This window comes from Podospora bellae-mahoneyi, chromosome 7 (genome assembly GCF_035222275.1).
Source record: "Podospora bellae-mahoneyi strain CBS 112042 chromosome 7, whole genome shotgun sequence".
NCBI lineage: Eukaryota > Fungi > Ascomycota > Sordariomycetes > Sordariales > Podosporaceae > Podospora > Podospora bellae-mahoneyi.
Window position 1 is genome coordinate 867,719 of NC_085886.1, and position 19,825 is coordinate 887,543.

At 51.6% G+C, this 19,825-nt stretch overlaps 6 protein-coding genes across 6 annotated transcripts; 4 read left to right on the plus strand and 2 right to left on the minus strand.

The window, feature by feature from the left end:
- Window positions 1-140: 140 nt before the first annotated feature.
- ATP16 (delta subunit of the central stalk of mitochondrial F1F0 ATP synthase, atp16) lies at window positions 141-2,057 on the minus strand (the record flags this gene model as incomplete). The annotated part of the gene is made up of 6 exons (XM_062881804.1): window positions 2,014-2,057; window positions 846-1,955; window positions 753-782; window positions 502-652; window positions 231-409; window positions 141-173 (listed from the first exon to the last, which is right to left on the minus strand). The coding sequence occupies exons 2-6, from the start codon at window positions 945-947 to the stop codon at window positions 141-143; spliced, it is 495 nt and encodes a 164-aa protein (XP_062728014.1). The 5' UTR covers window positions 948-1,955; window positions 2,014-2,057.
- Window positions 2,058-7,788: 5,731 nt separating this feature from the next.
- Window positions 7,789-10,026, plus strand: QC761_702160 (uncharacterized protein; the record flags this gene model as incomplete). The annotated part of the gene is made up of 1 exon (XM_062881803.1): window positions 7,789-10,026. One exon carries the CDS (start codon window positions 7,789-7,791, stop codon window positions 10,024-10,026), a length of 2,238 nt encoding a protein of 745 aa, XP_062728015.1.
- Window positions 10,027-10,665: 639 nt separating this feature from the next.
- SAR1 (COPII coat GTPase) lies at window positions 10,666-12,018 on the plus strand. The gene is made up of 4 exons (XM_062881802.1): window positions 10,666-11,011; window positions 11,086-11,229; window positions 11,293-11,358; window positions 11,438-12,018. The coding sequence occupies exons 1-4, from the start codon at window positions 10,993-10,995 to the stop codon at window positions 11,776-11,778; spliced, it is 570 nt and encodes a 189-aa protein (XP_062728016.1). The 5' UTR covers window positions 10,666-10,992; the 3' UTR covers window positions 11,779-12,018.
- Window positions 12,019-13,017: 999 nt separating this feature from the next.
- Window positions 13,018-15,571, plus strand: QC761_702140 (uncharacterized protein; the record flags this gene model as incomplete). The annotated part of the gene is given in 2 exon segments (XM_062881801.1): window positions 13,018-13,631; window positions 13,648-15,571. 2 exon segments carry the CDS (start codon window positions 13,018-13,020, stop codon window positions 15,569-15,571), a joined length of 2,538 nt encoding a protein of 845 aa, XP_062728017.1.
- Window positions 15,572-17,310: 1,739 nt separating this feature from the next.
- DFG10 (3-oxo-5-alpha-steroid 4-dehydrogenase) lies at window positions 17,311-18,340 on the plus strand (the record flags this gene model as incomplete). Its single annotated transcript, XM_062881800.1, has 2 exons — window positions 17,311-17,890; window positions 17,952-18,340. The coding sequence occupies 2 exons, from the start codon at window positions 17,311-17,313 to the stop codon at window positions 18,338-18,340; spliced, it is 969 nt and encodes a 322-aa protein (XP_062728018.1).
- A 43-nt stretch (window positions 18,341-18,383) lies between these two features.
- On the minus strand, window positions 18,384-19,800 carry QC761_702120 (uncharacterized protein). The gene is made up of 2 exons (XM_062881799.1): window positions 19,247-19,800; window positions 18,384-19,179 (listed from the first exon to the last, which is right to left on the minus strand). The coding sequence occupies exons 1-2, from the start codon at window positions 19,397-19,399 to the stop codon at window positions 18,550-18,552; spliced, it is 783 nt and encodes a 260-aa protein (XP_062728019.1). The 5' UTR covers window positions 19,400-19,800; the 3' UTR covers window positions 18,384-18,549.
- Between the last annotated feature and the right edge of the window lie 25 nt (window positions 19,801-19,825).

The window sequence follows — 19,825 nt, forward strand, 5'->3', positions numbered from 1 at the left end:
AACTACCTAGCACATGCAACTCGGGCCGCCTCTACCCCCAAGACGATAACAGTCCGGCTCATGAAGCATCTCTTGGACTAGATAGGGAATCTTTTGGATGACGTATTCTACAGGGAGGGTTTATTGGTGGGGTTGTACATCTACTTGAGGTGGGCCTGGAGAGTCTCGAGGACCTAGAACAGCAGTTAGTTAGCACCTTGTAAACCAGAATCACGTAGAATCAAACCAACCTCAAGCTCAATCTTGGCCTCGGCAATCTCCTGCTCGCTGCCGCTGCCGCTGGCAACCTTTTGCGCCTCAGCAATCTGGCTGCGGACAGCCTCGGCGCTGAAGTCCTCAAGGGGGAAGCCCTCGACGGCGTTGATGCTCAGAACGGAGTTGGGCTGAACAACGGCAAAACCACCGGAAACTAGAATCGTTCTTTCGTGTGAGCTTCCAGTCCTTTTTTTCTGCCCTTTTCTATCCGAGCTCCAAGGTTTCGAGGTGATGGGCGGTACGTACGGAAGAACTGCTTGTTGCCGCTCTCCTCAATGATCTCGACGATACCGGGCTTCAGCTGCTCGATCGAAGGAACGTGGTTGGCGAGGACACCCATCTCACCCGACTCGGCGGGGATGTTGACCTGGACGACATCCTGGGACTTGTAGACGGCCTGTTATGCGGCATAAACATCAGCGGCCTCGCTCGAAAACATGTTGATATCCCTCCAATCGACCAAGAAACATTCGGGGTGCTGTCCGTCGTCATCGTACCTGGTGGGGAAGCGACAAGCTAAGCTTGATCTGTAGGGAATAAGTTAGATAATGTTAAAGCGCGCGGTTCCTGGAGGGGCAGTAGAGACATACCTTGTCGCTGACGGCCTCGGCGTAGCCTCTGCGCTGGACGGGGGCGCGGAGAAGAGCCGGGCGAGCCCGGATGGCGGCGCGGGCAATGCGAAGGGAGTTCATGGTGATGGCGGCGGTCTCAATGGGTCAAGTCCTTCTCGATATGTCGTCGGCTCTCCAGCTTTGCCCAAAATCCGGCGATTGACTGGAACCAATGAAACCGGGATTGTCCGGTTCGGCTACGCGGAAACGTTTTTGCGGGGCTTGAGGTGGGAGGTGGACAGGAGAGCGCTTGCTGAGCTCAGCCAAGCTTGCACAAGTTCAGATGATTGCATAAATTACGGGTAGATGCATATACACTTCAAGGTTGATGGGACTGTCCATCGTGGTGCATCATCAACACCTTCATGACCAGAAACCTCACTTGACTGACATGCTAAGTCCCAAAGTGCTGGCCAGGCAAGAACCGCATATTCTGGCCCTTTTTTGCCAGTATATCCCTCAGAGCACAACATGAAGCCCTAAAAACCTTCCTTGGACGTTGTGCAACAACCAACTTGCCTTCTAGTCTCAGTGGCTGATGAGCAGAGCAAATTGTCCGGCCACGCCGCAGAAGATTCACTCAACCAACCGTTGTATTCCCCCCAACCGATCTCCGAAAATCACAAGCTGGCGGTTGCTGTCAACAAGAGAGAGCTCGCTGTCAGTTCCCCCGAGGCCGCGATTCAGCACCATCTCCACCCGTAGCTCATGCCCTGACCGACCTTCTCAACATCATCCGATGGATGTGATGCCCTCATGCTGCCGCTGTGATGCACCGAGCTTTCTACGTTTTAAATCCCTCAAAACCATCCGCTAAAAAACGGGTACCCGCGTCTTACTGCCTAGCTGTCAAGAGCCATAACCTGGAAGGCGTATCCATGTTAATAAGTACCTGGACCCGGTTTCCGCTTGGAGGTTGGGAAAGGGTTCATCCTGTGAACGGCAGTTTGCATCATCGGTCAAGGATGGGAGAGCAACGTGATCCCAGAGGGAGGTTTAGGGCTTGATGTAGATAGTTTTGATGTGGTTTCATGTCGTGAGTGAGATGCAAGCACATGATGATGGAAACTGGACGCGGGCAAAATTGGCCTAATAAAATACCAGTTCAAGATAACGTACAGATACAGATGGGATTTCGGGGGTTTACCAAGACCGGGGAAATGCCATGCTTGGGTTAGAAGATGTGGGATGTTTGACCTGAAGATGGAATGGGGACCACACCACCAAACATGTCAGCTGCCCAATTCCGAGGTAAGAAGAGACGTCTCAGAAATGGTCCCCCACCACAGGCCCTTCGGGTACTCCCACCTTTTGTGTTTCTGTTCATCCGATGTGATCTGCGGAAGAATCCGAGTTGTTGTTAAGGTATACTGTGCTTCCCCGGAAGTGGCAAGTCAGAGGTAAGTAGTTCCCCTAACCCATCAGCAGCAAGCATACATACCAACCTATCCACGTGGTTTGTTCCCCCCCCCCCCTGTGTCACGCAAAGGCGGTTACAAAGTGTGGTCTGTTCTTTGTGTTGCATGTGTAACACCCAAGAAAACGTCTGTCTTTTTTGCGGCCCAACTTTGGGCTTGAACTTTCCGTTTTCTTGAAGGTTCGATGTTGTGTGATGTGTGACCCAGCGACCCCACCCGGTGATGAATGAGTATTGAAGTAGAGTCAATCGCATGACCACTCTTTAGTTGATCATTTTCTTTGTAGCCCAGGCTTGGTTCCTGAACCCCAAAACCAACTAGACAATGAGGAGACAAAAGAACTGCCCCTTTTGGGTAGGTTTCTTCTTTGATGTTTTGGCTGGCTGCCACATGGAGAACACGGGAAATCAGAATAGGGCCATAGCGATACCGGCCGTGAAATGGCCCCGAGCTTGAGGCTATGGTTTTTAACTTTTTATTATTGTTCGGGCTTCGCCGAAGAAACTAAACGGCCCGTAGCCAGTAGTCTTTTGTTTATCTGGTCGATACGTCACTTTATGGGGTTCTTTTTGGTCCGTAGAGAGCTCCCGTCTGCATGAGCCGTTTACGATTGCGATGCCGTGTAAGCCGGATGGCATCGTACGTCTTTCCTGTGCTTGGATAACAAATTCCACCACTCTTAGAAATGTGTCGTCGTCGTCGTCTTCTGTGTGGCTTTTGGACGATCCCAATGAGGGGCACCGTTTTGAGGTTGGAATTACGGGCCACCAGCAACAACAACAAAAACCTATGGGCCCGGTGACATTGCGCCTTAACAGCTTTAGCGGCACAGGTATCAGGTTTCAAAGCAGAGACATATCGATGTAGGCTCCCTTCGGATTGCCGTTTGTAGTCGTGTCGTCGTCTGAATGAAAGATTACCCCACGCTATCTGATAGTCGTAGCATTGCGGGGTAGCTGAGGTGGTTGTTTCTGTGTCTTCGGGCCGGGTGAAGTTGCTTGCCTGCCCCGGACTACAAGCCTCTGAGATTTGGAGATTGGGTTCCTTTCGCTTCTGGCGCGTGGAAATGCGCAATCAATCTCTGGCCGCTCGCGCTATCGTGGCGTCGGCGAACTGGAGGCAGTGAGGTTGGGTTCGTTGATCACGGTATCGCCTTGGTCCAATCATCCAGCGCCCTCTTGTGCATCTTGGTGGGGTAAGGAGACGGTGTTGTGAGCTGCAGGTATTCAGCATCAACGGTTACCTACCATTCCATTTACGTTCAAGCGCGCGGGTTGGACTATTACGAATGTCGCTGAATGGTGCTCTGAGTTGCATCTGCTTCGTCACGGGTGTCAGACTGAGGGAGCATTCCAAGTTCTATCACTGCTAGTCAGCTTCACTTTGAGCTGCCTGAGCAATAAGGAAGCGTGGGTTAGCGACGGAGTGAGCCAGCAAACTCGGCGCTGGCGAATCCTCAATTCCAATAGAGGCACGGAACAATAGGAGGATAGAGATTGGAGGAACAAATCAAGCGAGTAAACCCCCACGACAAATGGTAGCCCGAGCCGTTCAGCCTCCCACTCTTGGAGTTACATCCAAGGTGGACATGGCGCCATTTCCCCAGACTTCGTCACTTTTTGATGGATGGACATGCTGTTTACCGACCGTGCCGACGTGGGAGAGGTGCCGGCCTATTGTTCTCACGAGTCTACTCGGTGTACCAGTTGATCAGGCTTCGGTGGTGGATGGATGTGCATGTCAGGAAATTCGATATCTGACTGGAAAGGTTGTGTTGCTGAGTGATACGATTACTCGGTGCCGGGGTACACAGCATGGCACAGCATGAAATGACAGGAAAAGCTCATGTTTTGCCGTCTGGTGCCAATTCTGGTTAGCTTTGACCCGCTGTTTTCGGCACCCGCAACTACCTTCCAGAGGGACCCTAAGCTCCGGCTACTAAAGTACCGGCCAAAGTCTTCTTGGCGGGAATAAATTTATTTTAGAAGTAAATTACAAAGTAAAGGGTTACACATTAAACCATTTTAAAACTCTATATTTACTAATAGAAAATACTAAAAGTGATGATAAAATAAAGTGTAAAGCCATAATTAATTTCTAGGAAAGGCAGACTTGGTTTTGTAGGTGGGCTTTTTTGAGAGGTACGCTGCAAAGTGAGGTGAATACTCTATTTTTCCAACTAGATTAAAGCGGAGCAACTGCAAAGTGAGGCCTACATAGTCTAAGAAGCTCAGACTAGCTTAACTGTTGAAATAGTAAGAAAACACATAAAAACAACCACAACACCACAAATATACCGTCAACAAGTCCCTGAATAAACACCTGCATGACAGTAACTCGCTTGCAGGCTGCACTTCACGGAGGACAAAGAAAAGACTCTGTGGGCTCGCAGGCCGCACAATAAGCACCGGATTAGCCTGATCAGAGGGCCAGAACTGCCTGCACGCATGCAAAGCGCAAAAATACGAAGAAATAAAAGTCGATGATCCGTCTAAAATAGAAAGTCCGAAGCAGACCGCTTATATACATGACCCCTGAACCCCCGAATCCTCAGAGAGCCCCACTTCCTTACTTATGCCATCAAGCCTGTGGCCGCACCCCAAACTATTATACAAAATATAGCAAAATTGATTACCGGCTTACCGTACAATAGATGCAGGTAGCTGTGGGTCCACAGAGCCGCTATTTCCACAGGGAATTATAGGGCCTTTAGTAGCCTAAATCCAAAATTTCGGCTATTTTAGGCTACCGTAGCGTCCGATGCAGGGCTTCAAAGTTGACTTTGTACTAAGTAAAATTCTCAAAGGTGCCAGGTAGATATGTTGTGACTGTCTTTGCTATATCTACTAGTTCCTCCAGAACTAAATGCCTTATAGTATTATAGCAGTAACCTACTGTAAAATAAAGCTTACAGAGACCCATTTTTAACAATTATTCTTTACCTTAACTTTGATAAAGCTTTAACTAATCTATTAATTTTAATATCTCTTGATTTTTTAGCTAGAGCTCTACCAAATATTTATAGGCTCATAAATATTAATAAATAATACCGATATTACTTTTTCGAATACTTTACTTAAAATATAATAGACTAATGTAATTAGCTTTCGCGGTTAAACGATAAAAAGCAGTAATAAATTTATTACTTTTTACTTTATACCTTAAATTTTGGGATAAATTTATTTTCCCAACAGCTTTTCACTATAGCGCAGGTAAAAAAAGCTTCTCTACTTACTCTTAGCCCAAATGAACATCTGACCTAGCAAATCAGCTAGTCACAGCATTTGAGGCACTTGTTGCTTCAAAGATAGCATCAAGCGTCTCGACGAAAAATGCTCTGAGCAATGCACAGCTGCGACCTAAATAAATATTAAAACTAGAATACAAGTGTGTGGATAAAGTGTAAGTACTTACGTAATAACTATAAATTAAAGGCTTATTGCGTAATAGTGCCAGGCGAGGCGCGGCCGACCGCTCAGAAACGGCAACCTCGACGGCAACACATAGATAACACTGTGACCCTCTTTTCCTCCAAGACAAGATTTTGTGCGATGCGAGCCCTCATGCGGGTCAGACTGGATGGAAGTGTTCTTGACGAGAAGGTTGCAGCCTGCATATTGCGAATTGCAGCTCAGCCCAAGTACTTTGCAGAAGAACCAAACTCGGCCACTCTCTCCCACCCGCTCGCAAAGTTCAGCCTATCAAGGTGTGAGGATCATTCCGGCTGGGCAACTCGGCACCTCCCAATCTGTCATCTGTCTTTTTGTTTGATACACGATAGGGTGTCAGACCCGAAAGGCGGTGGTGGTGAAGGCGGTATAGAGTCGGACTGATAGTAGAGGTCTGCTATCAAAAGGGCAATGGTGTCCGGTGACACAGCATGTCTTCTCTCAGTTAGAGACGGGCGATGTCGGACACTCGGGGATGCTCCTGACCTGCTAATCTTGGGATAAGGACGGCACTATGCGCATCAGGAGGCAATCCACAGCGAGGGTGCGAGGGTCCTTTGTCTGTCTGAACAGAGTCAAGCGCCATTGCTACGATGCTCCTCCCAAGTCGAAATTCCGCCAGCCGGGTCTTTCCCGCCACTGGACATTTTTGGAGAAGCAGGTGGAGTCAGCGTGGGTTGAAAGGAACCATCGACCACCACGCAAAAACGCTGGTTCAAAAGATCGATCGCCATGGGGCGGGGCCCGCAGCCAACGACGGAAGAGGAAGAAACGGGCGCACAGGGCAAAGCTGGCATTTCGAGAAATGGAAACGGCCGTTATTGTGAAATTGTGAAGTTGCCGCCGTTTTTCGGTTGGCCTTTGCCCAGCGCCACGGCCCGGGGCTCTGGTGATCAGCACAAGCACAAGCACAACTCTGGGCACAGGCTATGCTGCGCTGTGCCTTGTGGAAATGTGGGAAGAGAACGTGTGTTTCCACGCCGCCTTTTCCTTCGTTTCAACCAAACCAGAGTGACGGACGGCGTCACAAGCGGCGGCAGAGTCAGTCCGCCTCCGATGGCCAAAAGTAAAAAGTATAAAAGCTTTTCGGTCGCATTATTCATATTGGTCATGCTGTGAATAAAAGCGAAGAAAAAAGGGACCTGGCCGGCCCCGTTTTGTCTTGGTGTTACGTTTTTCATCACCATCCGTTTTTGTTTGTTGCCGTGGGCGGGCATTGCAGGCAGAGTGACCTCAGCACTAACAGCCAACCAAAGGGGGGACTCGGCCAACATCCCACTCTCGACCCGCTCTTCTCTCTCGTCGTCGCCATCTCATCAGCCAAGCGCAGCCAAGTGCCAAGGTGGTGGACCCGGCTCCTCGCTTTTGAGGGCAACCCTGCGTCGCCCCCCTCCCTCTCTCTTGTTCCCTGCATTTCGCGACGGCACGGCCCCATCGCTGGACACGACCATATCCCCTCCTTGAACCGCTCCGCCAGGTCTCAAAACCTGATATTTTGCCGCATTCCCGCTCTGCTTCTGACATTTTGCGTGTTTGTGTGACATTTTCACCCTCTCGCAACTCACTCTTCCAAACCAAAAGGACAACGTCATCTGCACGTCGACTTACCACCGACGACCCTGCTTTTCGACCAGGCCTTCCAGAAGACTACCTCACCTTCCAGCATTTCACTCTTGGGTCGACGGCCGAACGACCTGCTTCTCTAACACCACCACCCCCAAACAACCCACCGGCCTTTCAAACTACCAACCTCAGATTTCGACGTGATGGCTCTGCTGTTATAGCAATACGGTCCCTAGGGACACCGCCTTGTACGCCACTTGCAAGCCATAAGGTAGAGGACTGCTCTCGTCGCAGACTTCAGACTCCACCCACAGCGGACACTCACGATATCATTTCTCTATCAACAAACCAGCAACATCCACACACACACACACATATATCTTGACCGCTGGACTTTTACTGCCCCTTCTTCCGCTCCCAGGACAACTCTGTTACCCTGCCGGTTGAGCCACCAGCTCGACGGCCACTTATACTCACATCCCGTTCTCGAAAATGGAACAACACCGATACACACCTCACGACTATGCGACATCAAATGTGTTGGCATGGACCACGACAAACTCCGCCAATGTGGAGCCGTCAGTGGAAGAAGATGCGGGGGCTGATACGGACGAGCCACCGGATTGTCCGCCGCCAATGTCCCCCGTATCAAATCACTTCAAGCGAACTGCCATCCGCCCAGGCAGCGAGCAGCACGAATCCCTCCTGACCAAGGCTTTCCAAAGCCATTCAGATGAGGAATCTCACGATGCGACGTCTCTTGCTAGAAGGCGGAGACGCTCCATCACCAGCAACTTCAGCATCGCCTCGACTGCTGAGCTGACCTGCGATACCGGGCTTACCACGCCTGCGCGCACCAGCTCACCCAGCCCTCGCTTCTCCAGCATCGGCTTCGTTCCCCTCATGGGCAAGACGCCCGTGCCGGTTGTGCGCGCTGAGCGGGATAGCGACGCCGCGGTACAGGCCTTGGCCAAGAAGAGATGTATCTCTTTTGCCTGCGCGGCGAAGCCCAAGACCGATGACAAGGTCTCGATGCCACCACCTCCCAAGCCCACAGATAATGGGACGAAGTCGCAAGCGGCACCGAAGAAAACCACCATCAAGTTCGCCTGCCCCGCTGCGCCCCCCAAGACGGTGGGCGCACAGACTCGCCCGATGACTCCTGTTCCCAGAGATGTTCGTGTTCAGAAGCCACGGACTCCCTCGACGGTTCGGGCACGGCCCTCGACACCTCGCAGAACTTCCAACAGCCCCATTGCCATTCAAAGCAAGAAGTGGATTGCTGCTAATGCCAATGACCTTGACAGCGAGAATGCTCACTTTCACGAGTTCGCCAGTGAAACTCCCCAAGAAGATGACTGGATCAGACATGATGATGTCCACAAGCCCAAGCTGACCATCCAGGATACACTTCAAAAGGAGATGGAGATCCGGAAGCTCGGCAAGGAAGCTGAAGAGGAGGCGGAGGCTGAGGAGGAAGAGCTCGACGAAGAAGTGGATGAGGATGAAGATGGCGAGGAAGATGAGGATGACGATGAGTCTCCGAATGGCGATGATGGGGACGACGACGATGATCTGGACGACGAGGCTGACGAGGAAGAGGTTGAAGAGGAAGAGGAAGACGACGTCAATGTTGGATACAACTGGGATGACGAGGCTTCTGACGGCTACAAAACCGACAACGAAATTGGTTTTGCCGAGTCCGATGATGAAGATGATGGGTTACTTCTCTGGACCACCCGTGTTGGTCACCATCAGACTCTGTCTGGGGCTGTTTTGTCGGCTGTTCGGAGACTGTCTGTCGGCGAGAGTTCTGATTCCTCTGCCGGTGAGGGCAAGTCGAGCCTTGTTCGCAAAAAGACAAAGCGCTCCAGATCCCGCCCCGTACCCTTCCGCCCTGCCACTCCTGAGCTTCCCGACAGCACCGATTTTGTCTGCGGTACTTTGGATGAGGACAGGCCGCTGGAGGATGCCTACATCTCTTGCGTGGAGGCGCGGAAGCGCGACAAGGTGCCAGTCATTCCTCAGGACATCGATCCCAGTTTCCCCACCTCGGACATCGAAGACGAACCCGAAGAGCCCTATGGCAAGGGTTATGGGGAGAGCGACGAGCATGGCTGGCTTCACGGCGAGTTCGAGGACCTGCACCACGAGCGTGACCGTCGCGGACGCAAGAGCGGCAAGGGCCCATCTCCCAAGCGATTCCGCTCACCCCCTCCCAAGCGCCGTCTTTCTCCCGCCCCTAAGATGCGCGGCCGTTCTCCCCTGAAGCCCACTGAGCGCGCTTCCCCTCGCAGGTTCAAGTCACCAGCCCCGATTTCCATGGCGTACAGGTCTTCTGCCTCGTCCTCACCTGGTCAGGACAGCGATCACGTTGCTTTCAAGGCACTTGCATTCCGCCCTGGTCTCGGCCTCCCCCACACCAAGTCCCTTCCCAAGGCACCGGGCATGTTTCTGAAGCAGAAGGCCCGCAAGGCCAAGGTTGCCGCCGAGGAGAAGGACTCGACCCATGTCCGCGGTGCCATTGACATCGTCAAGGGTCTCGAACAGAAGAGACAGCGTCGCAAGGAAAAGTACTACCAAAAGTACTGCAGCCGCGCGCGCAAGGAAAAGGCGAAGGAGAAGGCTCACCCGAAACGCACGATCCCCGGCGAGGGAGCAGAGCGTATGAGGGAGCTTGGTCTCACGATGGCGGGCAAGAATCCCGGTCATTATGTTCTTTCCATCTAAACGGAAGGCTATCTGATTTGCATCGCAAGGGCATACACTGGGGTTCATACACCACGGCATTCATCTGGGGCGGTCATCATGATTATTCACGAGCCTGGCGTACAAATTTCTTGTTTCTTTCTCACGACCACGGCGTTTTCACACATTGCCTTTTTTTTTGTCTATTCCTCCTTAGTAATTATCTCGCCCGGGTCCAGGCTGGCTGGCTAGTTTTCAACAACGCCGGTGACGGTCGACCTGGTACAACTCTATGTACATACAGGCACAACTTTTTTTGTAGTTGCAATGCATCTTCCCGTCTCTTCAGGGAATCAAGAATATACATTTTGAACCATTTTGGAGTTTTGCGATGAGTGACTGTTTGATGCTTGAGCAAATGGGTGCTCAGCCCAATCATGTGTGTACATGATGCAATTAAAGGGGGTTGGTGTGGGTTAAGACGTTAGTAGAGTGCCGAGGCTGCACACGATCACGATCAAGCTCATGGTTACGAATCATTTAAATCGGATGTTTGCGCCTCTATTTCGCGTTGGACCAGGCAATGAAGCTCGAAGATGCGCGCCTCACCATCAGCGTCAGCATTTCCAACAACACCTTTGTAGAAAGGGAGATGCCCCCTTTTTAAGGTCAGGGGTCAGGTGACTATCTGCCTGATATTTCAGGTATCAACCAGCTGTCATTCTAGGTGCTGCCACTTGGGGGTCACGGGCGGTGGGGCGGTGGTGAGGTAGGCTAGGTGGCCCCTGCGCAAGCAAGGCCAAGTAATTCTTGTAGCGCAGCTCTGGCCACTCCCTGAACAGACCAGCACGCAACCCGATCGGCTTCCATCGTCCAATTCCATTCCATTTCCTGACCGGACAACAACCAACCTAAAGCTTTGCTTTGCCATCACCGCGACACGCTAGCTACCTACCTACCCGACCGAAAAGTAAAACGAAGGGATAGAACGCGAGAGAGAGAAACAAGATGTGGCTTGTTAACTGGTGTAAGTATTTTTGGGCAAGGGGTGTTTCGATGGGATGGGAGCGAGATGCTGACGTTTGGGGGATGAAAAAACAGTCTACGATGTGCTCTCTTCGCTTGGCTTGTTGAACAAGCATGCCAAGCTGTTGTTTTTGGGCTTGGACAATGCGGGCAAGACGACGCTGTTGCACATGTTGAAGAATGACCGGGTGGCTATTTTGCAGCCTACGTTGCATCCTAGTGCGTATTTGTTTCTGACTGAGGGAGGGAGTAAAGGGGACTAACGACGATGGTGGTTTTTAGCTTCCGAGGAGCTCGCGATTGGTAACGTCAGGTTTACGACTTTTGATTTGGGTGGTCATCAGCAGGGTGAGTCTTTACGTGTGCCCTTTTGGGAGAAGGTTGAATGAATAGGGAGTGCTGACGTGGAATGTGTTGTGGGAAACAGCTCGCCGCCTCTGGAAGGATTACTTCCCCGAAGTCAACGGCATCGTCTTCCTCGTTGACGCCAAGGACCACGAGCGGTTCCCCGAGGCCAAGGCCGAGATTGATGGGCTTCTTTCGATGGAGGAGCTGGCCAAGGTCCCGTTTGTGGTGTTGGGTAACAAGATTGATCACCCGGATGCGGTAAGTGAGGATGAGCTTCGTCACCATTTGGGGATTTACCAGACGACGGGCAAGGGCAAGATTCCGCTGGAGGGGATCCGCCCGATTGAGGTTTTCATGTGCTCGGTTGTGATGAGGCAGGGGTATGGGGATGCTATTCGGTGGTTGTCGCAATATGTTTGAGGGAGGGGTTTGGATATGGGGGGAGTGAGGTGACGGGGCGATATGAGGGACGGTATAAGAGGGTAGTAATGGATGGGGATAAGAATCAATACAGAAGGCCAGTTGTGTTTGCTTGTGTTTGATGAGGGATTACGGGTGTGGTTGGCTGTTGAACTTGTGGTGTAGGCATGGGCGAGAATGTTTTGAGGCGTTATGATATATGATTTATATTGGAAATGATACTTTTCTACCTGCCTCTCATGCTGATGATGCCGAGCGGGACAGGCTTCGAAAGATGATTGCTAGGCGTACTGGGATGAAGACCAGACCTCGCTAGATATTTTGATCTAAATTATCAGATTGTACACAGGCGCGTATTTGGGAGGCATCACAAGATGATCAACAGGCCTCGTCACATGATAGGCAGATCTACAGATTCGCAGCAAGCTCCAGAATTTCGTTCTTGATTTGCAATAATGATCTTTGTTCTAGTGTAATACCGAGGTGACATACAAGTCTAGGCAGGACATAAAAGGAGGCTGAAGTTATCCCCAACACTTCGGAAATGAGCCCATAGGTGGAATGATTCCCCGAGTCCACTGGGGATGATGGTCAGAGGGAGGGTGGACGGGACGCAGTGGATGGAGCTTGACGATTCAGGGTTGCATAACCCGGTTCATCCGGGGTGTGTTACCCCAGCTCAAGAAGGGCATATCTTGAAGAGATGAGAAGCGGAAACTTACAGTCCTTGCCTGGACGCTGAAAAGAAAAAGAATAAAGTCTATGATCTTGAGATCACAGCGTGTGTGAGGTTGTGGTAGGGAGATGACAAGGATAGCTTGGCATATGTTTTCCCCAAGTTTGGGGGTGGAGAGTGCTGCACAGGAGGCGCCACTTTGCCAAAAGCAAACCGACGTCATTCCACTGTCCTCCTGACAGCGGTGCGCGCAGCGGCGGCGGCGACAAATCACCTTTTTTGAATCAGCACTTTTTACCCACTAGATTGTTACCTACTGCATCACACTCCGGCGCAAATCAATTTACGACTGAAGGAAGGGCAAAGAGGTGGAAGGAAAAAAGAAAAAAACTCTGGGAAGCGGCGCGAATATGCTATCTCTTCTCGGGGTTTCTAGGACCGCTTGACGACCGACAACCTTTCAATTTTACCTACCTACCAAGTTTGACACCCTAGTCGTTCTTTTTTTTTTTAATACTGCGATACTACACGAAGCAACACGAGAAACCAGTGCGTCATTCACCATGGCGGACAAGAACAAAATGACGACGACCCCTATTCCCGACTCCTCTTTCTCGGGGGGTTCGTCTTCTGAAGACAACCACCCCTCCTCACGCCTCAAACTCACCAGCACTACGCACCCCCCGACCGTCCGACCGGATATCGTGCTCCCCTCCAAAACATACGGTTTCCCCCCGGAAGCGTTTGACTGGGCGAACCTCCCCGACGCGGAGACAAACTTCCTGCCGGCGGAGCATGTAGAAGCGTTTATACAAGCCCTGAGCGCGCCAGACTTTGTGGATGAGAAAGGGGAGGGGCAGAGTGTCAGGTTGAATAGTCCGGGGTTGTTGAGCAGGAGTGGGAGTAATTTGGAGTTTTTTGATGAGAATGAATCGCACGAGTATGGTGGTGGGGGAGGGCAGGAGATGGGGACGGGGACGTTTATCACGGCGAGGAATGATTGGGCGCCGGTTAATGAGCGGGTTGTGAGTAGGGAGGAGACGAAGAAGAAGAAGAGGAGGTTTTTGAGGGGGGATAGGGATAAGGGGGAGAAAAAGAGGAGGCCGAAGTTGGGGTTGAAGGGGTTGGTTGGGTTGACTGGGAGTGGGGAGGGGGGGAGGAGGGGGGGGGGGGAGGAGTAAGGATGAGACTAGGGAGGGGCACTTGTATCAGTTGTTGAAGTGGCCTTTTTTGTTGATTGTGGGGACGTGGTTGTTGGGGCTGTCGGTTGCGTATCTGGCGACGAGGTCGTATATTTATTTGTATGAGCAGTTTGTTGCGTGGAGGGGGAAGAGGGAGAAGTTGAGGCGGGCGATGAGGGCGACGGGGAATTACAAGCAGTGGGTGGCGGCGGCGAGGAAGATGGATGACTACTTTGGGGTGGCGGAGCAGTGGAAGGAGCAGGATGAGTTTGCGTATTATGATGCGAAGACGGTGAAGAGGGTGTGGGAGGAGATGAGGAGGTCGAGGGAGAAGGCCGAGAGGGCGACAGATGGGGGGGATGAGAAACGGGGGAGGGAGGCGGTGGAGGAGTTGAAGCAGTTGATGGGAGCCTGTGTCAAGAATAATTTTGTGGGGGTGGAGAATCCGAGGTTGTATAGTCAGACGTATTATGGGACGAAGAATTTGGTGCAGAATTTTGTGGATGAGGTGGAGAGGAGTATGAAGTTCTTGTTGGATACGGAGTTGATGAGTAAGGAGGAGAAGAGGGGGTTGTTTAAGGGGATTAGTGCGAACTATGGAAGGACGGCGTTGTGTTTGAGCGGTGGGGCGACGTTTGCGTATTACCATTTCGGGGTGGTGAAGGCGTTGTTGGAGGAGGACAAGTTGCCGGATATCATCACGGGGACGTCTGGTGGTGCGTTGGTTGCTGCATTGGTGGCGACTAGGACGGATGAGGAGCTGAAGCAGCTGCTTGTGCCGGCGTTGGCGCACAAAATCACGGCTTGTAGGGAGCCGATCACGGTTTGGTTCAAGAGGTGGTGGAAGACGGGGGCCAGGTTTGATAGTGTCGACTGGGCTCAGCAGTGCTCTTGGTGGTCGAGGGGGTCGATGACGTTCAAGGAGGCGTATGAACGAACGGGCAGGGTGTTGAATGTGAGCTGCGTGCCGGCTGATCCTCACAGTCCGACGATCCTGTGCAATTACCTGACCAGTCCGGACTGTGTAATCTGGAGTGCCGTGATTGCATCAGCAGCGGTCCCGGGTATTCTGAACCCAGTGGTGCTGATGATGAAGACGAGAGAGGGCAAGCTGGTGCCGTACTCTTTTGGCCACAAGTGGAAGGATGGCAGCTTGAGAACGGACATCCCAATCAAGGCGCTTAATCTTCACTTCAACGTCAACTTTACCATTGTCAGCCAGGTTAACCCCCACATCAACCTGTTCTTCTTCTCGTCGAGAGGTTCGGTTGGCCAGCCCGTGACGCATCGTAGGGGACGGGGCTGGAGAGGAGGGTACCTTGGCTCGGCCGTGGAGCAGTATATCAAGCTGGACCTGACAAAATGGCTCAGGGTGTTGAGGCAGTTGGAGTTGCTACCGCGGCCGTTGGGACAGGACTGGTCGATGCTGTGGTTGCAGACCTTTGGGGGAACAGTCACCATCTGGCCCAACGCCAAGGTCACGGATTTCTTTGGCATCTTGAGCGATCCTGACGAGGCCAAGCTGGCGCGCATGATCCACGAAGGGCAACAGAGCGCTTTTCCCAAGATCAAGTTTGTTGCCAACCGTTTGAGAGTGGAGAGGCTGGTGGAGCGAGGCAGGAGGGAGAACAGGCCTGGGTTTGATGCCTCTGTTGCCAATGACGAAGGCAAGACTGTGCCGGAGAGACGGGGCAGTGTTGATAGTTTGTTGAGTGATGATGATTTGAACCGGCTGCTCGATCGCCAGAAGCAGAGGCGGCGCAATGGCGACGGCAATCTCACGGCGACGGAGGATGAGACTACGGATATGGATGGGGGGTTGACTGATGGGGAGACAATGCCGGGTGGGGGGCAGAGAAACATGAACATTGATGGGGGTGATACGGAGGAGGATTTCAAGTCGGGACGTCGGGCGGCGGGGAAGTTGTTGCTTTAGACTTTTGTATTTTTGCATTGTAATCATGGTTGGTTTGATAGAGGAGCAACGGTACCAGCAAGAACACATGTGGCAGTTTATATTTCTAGAGGAGACGGTGAGATTTTGTAGGCTGTATAATTGACGAGTTATGATACCTTTCTCGGTGTTCTGATTAGTCTTAACTATTCCAACTGTCAACCTGTCAATGCTCTGTGTGTAGGTAGAACCAGGTTCACCTCAATTGGCCGTGTTTGCTGCCCAGCTTGCTTCCACGCTTGCTCCTTAATTCCGGAGCAACTCCTACCATGCCTTATATATCTCTTCCTGCACTCCACATTTCAACAAAACAGAATCGGAAGCTGCTCTCTTAGCCTAGTGGTCAGGTCACACCTCACCAATTACTAACAAACTTAGGTAGATCAAACCTCTAAGAGGTATGCAGTCCAACCCAGACGCGGTGAGAACATGACAAGAAACGTCGACCCATTGATTTAGTGTTCGATAGCATACGAACCAGACATGGGGAGAACATAACAACAGTCGTCGACCCATTCACTTGGATCTCGACAGAGACAACATGCTCATTGCGAGTATCACGGCACAATCGTCGACCCGTTCACTCGGATCTCGACAGAGATAACATGCCCATTGTAAGTATCAATCAGCAAAATTCATGCCTCCTCAAGGAGTGCAATCAACATCATGGCGGAAACGCAAATGAGCCTCCAATTCCAATGGAAGAGGATTGCCTGCACAGGGCGTAAGCCCCAATCCAAACTCAGATGGGGGAGGAACATTGAGTTGGGCGAAAGCCCAAAAAGACCTAAATGAAATCTCCTTCTCTAAATGTGATAGCTGGGTGTGAGAGAGGTGATGGTTCAATTTTCTTTTTAGTCTTTCTCTCTCTCTGTTGGTTTGTTTTGATTACTCTAAGCTATCTGTGAACCTTTTGATGCTGTACTCTCTCACAGATTTACCAGTAACTTGATAGAGCTTCGTTCCAATCATCACCATCTTCATAACTCCTTCCCTCTGTCCCGTGGTCTCTGTGAGATTTATACCTACCGCCCCAGCTTACTTACCTCCTCGCTCCTTGTTTCGACAGTAACCCCCCACCCATTTGATACTACTTCCTGCCTCTCGAATTCAACAAACAAAACCAGAAATTTCTCTCATAACCTAGTGGTGAAGTGTTCAACCCAACTATGGGGAGAATCTCCACGGTGGTGACATACACGGCTGTGTTTACCAAACCAAATCGTTACCATTGATTCACAGCATCTGGGTGTACTAAATACGGAGTTATCCCGCTGGACATCTGATCCCAGCTTGTGGTCACCTCTGAGTGACCGTCGGTCGGTCTTCAATCTGCCAATCCACCATCTAACTTTACTTGTCCAATATTATTTAACTAAGCATTGATCACCATAAGTGCCAGAAGTACTGTAAGGGCTAATGGAACTTATCAAGTAAGTCAAACCCCCCTTCTAGATGCTAGATGTGATAATTAGGTGTGAGAGAGGTGATGGTTCATTTTTTTCAGCCTTGTTTTTTTTTTCTTGCTGGTTTCTTATTACGCGACCCTCAGGGATTTTGACTGACTGTTAAAGTCTGACATGTCGATTGAGATTGTAGTGCTGATAGTCTGGAGTTGAATAATATGTTGTTGCCCCCCCCCCCCCTAACCCATCTGTCTTGGCACACGGTCCACATCTCCAACCAACGTCAAGACCACGTCTCTCTCCTTCAACATCATCATGTCAACAACAGCGACAACAACAAGCAAAATGATATCCCAAACCATCTCCACCCTCTACAGCATCCTTTCAACAATACCCCCATCTCAATACTGCCAATCCTTCTTCCTCTTCGCCGCAGCAGCCGTCTCGGCGATTGCAGTCCTCCCCTCAGACCTCAAGCAAATCCTCGTCGACTATGGCGCCCGGGCATCTTCACCAAAACCCAGCAACAACGCCGTGTTGTCATGGCTGTCAACCCTGACGAAACACACCCAGGTCCCGCACTCGTGGTTTGCAATCTTTTACGTTGTTTCAGTGGCCTGGTCGGTGTTTTGGCTGGGGCAGTTCCTCTCCGGTGGACAGGTCATCAAGTTCATTGCAGAGCAAGAGGTGGAATATGGAGGGAACGGGAAAGGGATGGGGTCGGTGCAAGTGCTGGCCGGGTGGGCGATGATGTTCCTCCAGGGGGCGAGGAGGACGTGCGAACACTTGTTTGTGGTGAGGGCTTCGAGCACGTCGACGATGTGGGTTGTTCACTGGGTGCTTGGGTTGGGGTTTTACTTGGGGGTTGGGGTGGGGGTTGGGGTTGGGGGGGCAGGTGAGTTTTTCCTTTTTCATAGTGAAGGAGAAAGATGTGTGTGTGCTAACAATGATGATAGATGCTATCTTGAACCGGCAAACATTAGAGTTGAGCAGGGAGGAGATGGTTAAGCTTGGTGTTGCGGTCCCGGTGTTCTTCTACGCCTGGGCCAACCAGTACAAATCTCACAAACATTTGGCTGGACTAAAGAAATATTCACTGCCTACCGAGGGACTGTTCAGGTGGTTCGTCTGCGCTCATTACACTTGCGAGTGTTTGCTGTACTTGTCTATGGCTGTGGCTACGGCTCCGGAGGGGGTTTGGTTCAACAGGACGCTGGTGTGCGCGTTGGCTTTTGTGGTGGTTAACCTTGGCGTTACGGCTTCTGGGACGAGGAGGTGGTATGAAGAAAAGTTTGGGAAAGGGGCGGTGGAGGGGAGGTGGAATATGATTCCGTTTGTGTTTTAAGTGGATGGTAGTGGAGGGCAAGCACGGCAGCGTTAAGAAACGATTACCACATCAAAAAAGTTCACCATCATTCATAGCAACACGGGCAACACGTGAGGAGCTTTTTCGACCCAAGAATTCGGCCTTGGTTCCCGTCAATTTTGTTCAGCATCAAAGTGGCCCATCTGCCTCGGCCGAGTCCGGAAATTCAGTACCTGGCCGGTGTTTTCTCAGGGACGCTTAAACATCGGTCCCAGCTTATTTCCCAGTTTGGAGACTTTGAGCACATCCCGATACGTCAGGCTGATACGTGTCCGCCGCTGGTTCAGGCCGTCTTTGTATAGCTCCGGAGAACGCAAGAGGTCCCAGTTCACAATCGTCTTCTCCGACAACTCTACATCGGTTGCGATAGGCTCGATGCCATGGAGATACTCTGTGTAAAGATCCGCGGTTGTGATCAAGAGACTCCGGGGCTCTTGGAGGATGCGCCAGACAGGCTCCAGGTCCAAAGCGCCGTCTTCCTTGCTCTTGTACAGGTTCAAGCAGAGGGTAGAACCGAGACTCACGGTGCAAACGACGGGGTGGTAGGCGCCGCCGTCCTTGTGTGGCATGATGCCGGTGTTTGGGGGGTATTCGTTGATCAGGACATGGTTTGGACGTTGGTGAGGGCTGTCATGAAACATGTTCTCGGGTTGGCTGTCAGATAGTGGGATCGAGAGGAGACGTGCGACGACGGGTTGTTCGAGCCAGTCGGGGAGTGGCCGGGCATCGAGAAGGGTGTTTTTGACGAGATCGGATGGCCATGTTTGAAGGCGCCTATGAGTGAGTTGTCGCCATCTCGCTTTCGGAGCTGTGTTGACCTTTTTATATGTTCGCGATTAGAGGCAACGAGGTGGGGGGCCCGAATCAAACTGGGCACATTATTACCTTGTCCAAGATCGCCTTTTCCTCTTCTTCGGTGATGAAATCTGAGATGTAGTAGCAGGCGGGTGGAAGGGCCTTGATCTTCTTGTCCTCGAGGGTGTGTGGCAGGTCAAGGGGTCGAGAAGAAGAAGCAGAAGAGGTGTCGTTGTCGTCCATGGTGGTTAGCCTGTCTGAGAGCCTTGCCCTTTTCCCGCTTGTCCGAGAGGTCTGTCTTATGCGAGGATGGCCAAACGGGCCAGCCGAAGAGGCGAAGCAGCTCAGCAGCGGCGAGTGGTGGGCTTGAGTGGTTGGGAAAAAAGGAAAAAGTCTGACAGAAAGATTATGTAGAGCGGCCTCCCAAAGCTCAATTGAGGGGCCCTGCTTTGGGGTGAATTTTGTTGAAGGGTGACAAATTCCGAACCAGGCGGGAGGGTCAACAAAGAGAAAAAGAGGGGAAACAGTGAAGCACGAAGGGACTGCACAGCGTTCGGGAACGGCGTCTGTGAAACATGACGGGGGGCCAGTTCACGAGTGGTGCCGTCGCTGCACAAAAAGGTCCAGAATGACCTACATGCACAAGGCCGCCCAATGTTGAATCTACGG

Excerpts from the sequence above, each read along its gene's own strand:
- SAR1 (XM_062881802.1), top strand. Across the intron at positions 11,230-11,292 it reads GCAGCCTACGTTGCATCCTA|CTTCCGAGGAGCTCGCGATT; the intron begins GTGCGTATTTGT and ends GGTGGTTTTTAG. Across the intron at positions 11,359-11,437 it reads TTTGGGTGGTCATCAGCAGG|CTCGCCGCCTCTGGAAGGAT; the intron begins GTGAGTCTTTAC and ends TGTGGGAAACAG.
- QC761_702120 (XM_062881799.1), bottom strand. The coding sequence starts at position 19,399 with ATGGACGACAACGACACCTCTTCTGCTTCTTCTTCTCGACCCCTTGAC. Across the intron at positions 19,180-19,246 it reads AAAAGGCGATCTTGGACAAG|GTCAACACAGCTCCGAAAGC; the intron begins GTAATAATGTGC and ends ACATATAAAAAG.